At 41.1% G+C, this 7099-nt stretch overlaps 1 protein-coding gene across 1 annotated transcript; it reads left to right on the top strand.

The window, feature by feature from the left end:
* Window positions 1-341: 341 nt before the first annotated feature.
* On the top strand, window positions 342-2000 carry LOC110177378 (calcium uptake protein 1 homolog, mitochondrial). Its single transcript, XM_020944076.2, has 2 exons — window positions 342-1301; window positions 1367-2000. Exons 1-2 carry the CDS (start codon window positions 526-528, stop codon window positions 1842-1844), a joined length of 1254 nt encoding a protein of 417 aa, XP_020799735.1. The 5' UTR covers window positions 342-525; the 3' UTR covers window positions 1845-2000.
* Window positions 2001-7099: the final 5099 nt, after the last annotated feature.

Below are 7099 nucleotides of genomic sequence, written 5' to 3'. Positions count from 1 at the left end.
TCGAATACGAAACTTACTGTCGAGAGTGCTCGACGGACGCTGGAAAAGAAGTTGGGGGACAACTTTGTGCAAAAATTCTGAGCACCTCAGCACAATGGCTGGCGAAATTGCCGGCTGACCACCCATAAATGCATAGAAATCCAGTGCAGAAATTAGAAGGAAATCCACAAATCGAAGCAAAGTTTTTCCACATTTCCTCTCTGCCCTGCCGACGCTTTATTGTTTGCAAATTTCCCTGGGGCCTTATAAACTCCAAGCACCATGCACCACCACCACTAGTATTTCTGTAGTGCAAACATTTGCGCTGCTGATTACTTTTAATGCTTTCCATCGAGTGGGGAAAAGCGGAAAATCAGCTAGAGGCCTGGCCACATCAATCAGTTTGAAGAAAACGAAGAGAAAAAAAAATTGACCCAAATTCTGAGCAAACCGAAATCGTTTTAGCCCCACCCCAAGCAAAATTCTGAAGTCCATCATTCGTGAAGAGAATTTTTCTCGATATTTGAAATTTGTAAAGAGACAAACATGTCCCGCTTTTGGCCACCAATTTTCCACTGTGCACGCTCCTCTGCAGGCTTTATCTCTCTTGTTCTTGATAGCCGGGAAGAGGCCAAGGTTTCCTTCTGGCCAGATTCTTTAATTCTTAACGCGTTGACCAAAAAGGATTTTACCAAACCGAAGGGGAGCAAAAAACATAGTGCGCACAGGGCCTCCTTTCGAGAGAACACTATTTTGGCGTATGAGAATCGGTTGCGACGCCACTCTGACCCCATAAAGGTGTTCAGATACTTTGCCACCATCAAAATGAAGAGCAAATCGGGCAGGTATGATGTGTTCATGACCCCCGAGGATTTCCTGCGATCGATCTTGCCGGGAATGAAGCAACCAGAGCACCTGACCTTGGCCCGTTACCGCCTGCTTGACGAGGATGGAGCCGAAAAGTGGCGGGCTAGCGCCCAAGAGGATAGCATCTTCCTTATGCTCGGCGGCTCAGGATTGCTTGACTTTAGCGACTATGTGCTGTTGGCCATTTTGTTGTCAATTCCTGAACGTCATGTTAGGAATTTCTTGAAATTATTGGATCATGATGAGGATGGCACCGTGAGCATGGAGGATCTGGACAATGTGATACGAGTCATTACCATGGGCGAGGCCTCCATTGTGAACTCGCGACTGAAGGGCACCCTGTTCGGACCGCGACTCAAGAAAAAGCTAAGTATCAATGAGTTCCTTGCGTTTTTGCAGAAGCTGAACGAGGAGATTCTTGTCAAGGAGCACGAGATGCTGCGGAGGAACTCCAGGTAAGTGAGGCCAGAGTAAAGCATCTTCCCATCCTACCTCTTACATCCTGTATCCATTTCTGTAGTTCCCTGATCACAGAACTGGACTTTGCCAAAGTGTTGCTGTCCTACACCAAGTCTTCTATAACGCGACAAGCAGCCCTGGAGCGAGTTAAGGCGAAGTTCGGACAGAAAAAGAAAGGGATTAGCCTGGACGAGTTCATGTCCTTTTCCCGACTGGTCCAGGATGTGGAAACTGTGGACATGGCGCTAACCTTTCACTTTCTAGCCGGCGCAGATATCCGCCCCCATACCCTGCAGCACATTGCCGAGTTGGTCTCTGGTGTTAGGCTTTCGCCACACCTCATGTGTGTGATCTACACCATCTTCGACCATGACGGGGATGGGATTATTCGGCGGGAGGAATTTATAAAGACACTGCGCTATAGGTTGCGTCGCGTGCAATATAAAAAGAAGCTGAGACTCAGATCCGGGATATGCATTCTGGGTAAATGCTGTTGGAAAACGTTGCCATTTTGGAGGAGTAGGAGTTTAGGAGTGTAAAACCGCAAGAGTCGAGTGCGAGGCTCTGGTTATGCACTTCTTGTGGTGTCCTTTAGTCAACTCTTTAGAGGGTAGATGCTTTTAGTCTTTTGACAATTGTGCACTAAGGAAAAATAAGATATTCTAGTGAAACAATAAATCGGACTTGTTTTTCAATATATTTCTTATTTATAAATGATTAGTATAAACATTATTATACTAGCAGTGATTAAAAGTGATACAAACATCACTCTATTTTTTATAGCCGTGTAAAAGAAAAGCCTTCATTTGACTTAACCTACGTTCAACTCAGAAAAGCGCAGTCTGTTTGCCTTTGTCTTGAAACATTTCAACTTTGCAAGCCGCCAAGTTGAACGAGTTGAAAAATGAAGCTTCAAAGTCTATGGGATGAAATCCATTTTGTTTTCCCGACACACTCCAGTTGCGTGCGAGCGGTGGGAAAATTCAAATATAAAGCAGATACCCCGACCACGTGGCTTACATGACTTTGAACTTTTATCACCTGCTGCCAAATGGTTCCAGGTCCCCCAAAAAGGGCAGACTGCCCCTGGGTGTGGACGGGGTGTAACACAGCACTTACCAAAACAATTTAAAATACTTGCGGTAGCACGCACTCGAGGGGGGTCGGTGTGTCAAGTTCCTCAACTGTCGAGACAATAGTTTGCCACACACACACTTTATCTGGACATTGGCAGGCAGCCGCAAGTTGATGACTGTCGGACAATTAAGGTCCCGAAAGTATTCCGGATATTTGTGTAATTCACTCCCTCGAAATGACCGTCGACATAATTAAATGAAACGAATTCGTTGACACTCCTAACTGGTAAGGGCACTATAGTAAATAATAATTACTATTCACATCCGAAAAGAGCTGTTGATGGCATGTCATTCATTGATAGCAAAAAGTAAGGGTTGTCGAAAATCTTTTATGCACTCGATTATTGATTTTATGTAAGAGTAGCTTGACACTTGTCTTTGTTAAGGAATATTAAATAATAAAGGGTTAATATCTTTGATACAGATCCATAATAATAATTAAAATTTACCTTCTAAAAGGTGTTCTTCCCTTCCTGCTAGTGAAAAATCATTTATGCACGCGGCAAGGACTGAAAGTTTTATCAATTTACTACTGGCTGAGGCACAGTCCATGAACCCCATAGTTTAGGCGTCCATAAACATGTCGAGGTTACCGCCACCGAATGGTAACTTTCACACAGCACTTTAGAAAAATCAAACTCGTGTGTTTACACGTGTGCTACAACGAGACTCCCTCGCAGTTGCCTGTTCGCAAAACTTTGGAAAACTCGACGCGTCAAGGAAGTGCGATAAAAATAAACATGGAAGTTGCGGTGTGGCCGCAAAAGTTAGTTCTGTGTATGCCGTGCCACGCCCCCGAAAGTGCAGCGCCGCAAATGTTGAAATTATTCGAAAGAAATGCCACAAGCTGCAGGCCAGAAATCAATTAAATTGGCAAACAGATGAGCCGAGTAAAAATGGTAAGCCATAAATCAAAAATTATTATTTTATTCTCCAAAGCCTGAAGGGGGGGATAGTAAAAACTATGTGGCGTGTAATCAAGAAATCAGTATCAACTGTCAATGGGATTTCCCTTTGAATAAGTCAGAGGTATTTCTCAATTTCTAATAACTATTGGCCAGACTCTTTATTGTCCTGGCCAAATGCAGAGAGGCATTTACAACATTTTAAATTTTGTTCTCAAATTACAATTGCTTGGTCTATTGCGAGACCACAAATTCTGATGACTGCTCTGGAGCAAAAATTGTTTTTTGGCCACCTCTTTTAGCTTGAGCTGGCCAAATTTGGTTTCATGCAATAACGTTTGACTCTGTGGCACACACATGCCTATTTTCCTATTTTCTTTTCTCTCCTGTCTCTCCCTCTGACCCACAGGAAAATTCATGCCTGCTGACCCCACTTTTATGTGTGAGATATTCAAATTTATAAATTATGCAATTTTATGGTTTTAAGGCGTAGGATGTGCAAAAATATTGTTTTACACACGCTTATGTCTGAGCATGAAAACACAGTTTCCAGTGCGCCCAGAGTTTTACCTCTTGAGCACCTGCACTTTAACATAATTTGCATGCATTTTGCCTGCTCTAATGTTCCGCTGGGCGGATGCGAAGGTTGTCCGGCCGGCGACACTTATCTGAATTATGAATATGCAGGTGCTTATCGGCCGGAATATATGTACATATATATACGAATTTGCAGGTGTGTGCGTCTCGTGTTGAAGATTTAAGCAGCTGCAAATTTTATTTATCATCAAAGATTCGCACAAGCACTAAATCTTCAAGGTAAAGTCAAATGTCTGCCATAAATGCACCAGCAGTGATGGTAGAGGTACAAATTGTAATGTAATTAGAAGCTCCCTGAGTACAATATTCCCTTTTATTATATTAATAAACTAACTTGAAACAAGAGCTAAATTTGCACCGCTTTATAGCATAACTTGATTTTAAAATAAAGGATCTAAGGTAATTTGATTTAATTCACAAATTCATTAAATCTGTTTTGAAAACTCGATTGGTTATTAGATAAATTAATTATAGGAAATTAATAGAATAAAGTCAGGTAGGCTTAAGGTACTTTAAACTATTTGCAGGGTATTACCTTTTGTTATGTACCTAGGTACCTACCTCCCTACACTGGCTTTAAGGCACATTTAAATTAACTACAGCTCACACCTGTGCGTGGGTGGACGGGAGGCAAGTGGATAATTAAGTTTCACGACTTTTCGCTCGCTTTAAGCCCCTACCCAAGGACTCGGCCCTGCCTGATGTGCGATGGTATTGAAAAGTTGGCATTTAAAGGGATTAAAAACTTTTTCACATCATTTCCTGCCGATTAAAATGTTCAGCGAAAGCCAGCGACACACTGTGCTGGGGCTAAGCCCTAACTATTGCCATGGCATCGCATCGCATCGGATAGGATAGGATCGGCTAGGAGTGGGGACACAAAGGATTCACATGTCGCCGAGCAAAGTTTTGCATCAGTCTGCGCTCTGGTAAAGCTATTCTTACTTACAAGCTGTAACTTACGGCAAGTATTAGCTCAAGTGCTCTCAAGGGGTCTCCACTAGCGGGGATCCCTTTAAATTCATGCGACATTCTGGCAGAAAAATCATGGAAAAAATGTTAAAAATGCTATGCAGCTTGCTTTTGATTACGTTTCATCAAACGTGCCCAAAATGCTAAAAGCACACATGTCAAACTAATAAAGTTTAAGCGAGAGCGTTTTGATAACAGGGCCCACATAACAACAGGCCGTAAGTAAGTTGGCAGACAGACTTTTCCCCCACTTCCTCAGCAATTTCCATACATACACACACAACACACAATGTTTGTTCATTTTAAATGCTGCGACATGAAGCCGGGCAAAAGTTATTTAAACTTTTTCTCTCCCAAGTCAGCCTGACTTGGTGGGGCTTGTATTGAAATCACTTCTTCTGGCTGCGAGCTGATGAGCTCCTCTCATAAACTCTACTCACGAGGTGTGTCTGTGTTTGGCTGCTTGGCAAACGAGCTTCCCCAGCAAACAGCCAGCCAGCCATCCAGCCATCCAGTTGGCATCAGCATAATGATGATGAATGGCCCGTCCTGACATATGAAGCGCATTAATACAGTCTGTGCCATCGGATTGGAGGTGGGCAGTGCGTGAGATTCCCAGAGGAAGCACCCTTCTATGACAGTTTGCCCATGAGATCCATATAGATGAGCGATGCCATCACTCCTGTCAACGAACTTGCCTTGGTGTTGTCTATTAGTTTACCACAAAAAAAAGGAGGAAAATAATGACTGCAGTAAGCCTAGAAACTTTAATGATATTTATGGATTTTTTAATGATAGTATATAATGAGCAACTACACTTAAAAACAAGAAATGAAGCTAACTTCGAGTAGCAGAAATAAATCCATAAATCCAAATTTATACCTGGGCCTGATCTCTCCTAAAGCATCTATAAACCTGATATTATTATCATGATTAAGGCTTACCAAAGAAGAGGTCACACGGTTATCGTTATCAGGCGATAATTTTTGGGGTCGAAGGGCAATCACAATCACTTCCAAGATCACTGTAGATGTAGACGGTGGGAAGGCCGCGGACAGAATGAGGCCGGTGGGCCGGCCAGTGCCTCTATTTATACTCCCCGAGTAAAGAGAAGAGCAGAGAAAGTGAGAGCAAGAGCGCTATAGAGAAAGAGAAACTTAGAGATAGGCAAAGAGAGATAGAGAGAAGGAGTTATCTCTAGAGTTACCCAGGCAGGGAGAGATAGAAAGAGATCTCTAGAGATACATAGAGAGAGGTAGACATACATTGAACGATCGTTTCTGTTGCAACTATATAATATAGTCGTTCGATCCAGTCTGTTCCAATTAAGACTATAAAATGATATAACTAAAACTTAATACATTTCAAAAATTAAATTGCAATGTTTAAGACAAAAATATACATTTAGATGACACAATTTAATTTGTAATTTTTTTATAAAATGTTTAACTTACCATGGATAATAATATTACATACAAATGTTGATTAAAAACTTTTAAATCCTTGTTTGTTTGATTTCCCCCACTCGGTTCTTATTAATCAGTCGGCCCGGCCCATCCAATACATTTTCGTTAGTTTGCGTGCATTATTAATTAAAACGTATTCAAAGTTAATTATTTAAGCACGTAAAGCTGATTACGTAAAATAAACAAAGCGGAATCCGTTATAATTTATAATTACTCATCGCTTATTGACTTACTTATGCAAATGACCTTGTTTTTGCAGTTAATTATCTCATAAGTTCATAATTGTTTGCATTCACTTATAATACAACTTAATGAAATAGACAACTGACGCAGCATCACTGATAATTTATTTATTTTCCATATTCTCACCGCTAAATTGGAAAATTATCCAGAAGCTTTTCCAACTGTTAATTTCGATGCGGCGATTAAATATGGCATCTATTAAGCCACGAATCAGTGTACTGTTTGGCGAGTACAAAAGTGCACAAATAACAATTAAATAAGTAGTCAATGGCCTGTAAAATGTTGTATTAATATTAATGAAACAACAATAAGTATTCTCGTAAATTATTTGCAGCTTGAAACTAACGCAATTTAAATTCTGATTACGCTGAAACCAATTTCCCAGCTTCGCAAGTATTGCAAAAACAAAAAACGTAATTGTAATTACCTCATCCTTAACCCGCAACGCATAAAATACAATTAAACTCCGTCTACG

This window comes from Drosophila serrata, unplaced genomic scaffold (assembly GCF_035046125.1).
Source record: "Drosophila serrata isolate PLE 108 unplaced genomic scaffold, ASM3504612v1 contig_295, whole genome shotgun sequence".
Classification (NCBI taxonomy): Eukaryota; Metazoa; Arthropoda; class Insecta; order Diptera; family Drosophilidae; genus Drosophila; species Drosophila serrata.
The sequence above is the reverse complement of the archived record's forward strand: the minus strand, read 5'-3'. Positions and strand labels throughout refer to the sequence as shown.

Coding starts and splice junctions, on each gene's coding strand:
- LOC110177378 (XM_020944076.2), top strand. CDS start 526: ATGTCCCGCTTTTGGCCACCAATTTTCCACTGTGCACGCTCCTCTGCA. Junction 1,302..1,366: donor ATGCTGCGGAGGAACTCCAG/GTAAGTGAGGCC, acceptor CCATTTCTGTAG/TTCCCTGATCACAGAACTGG.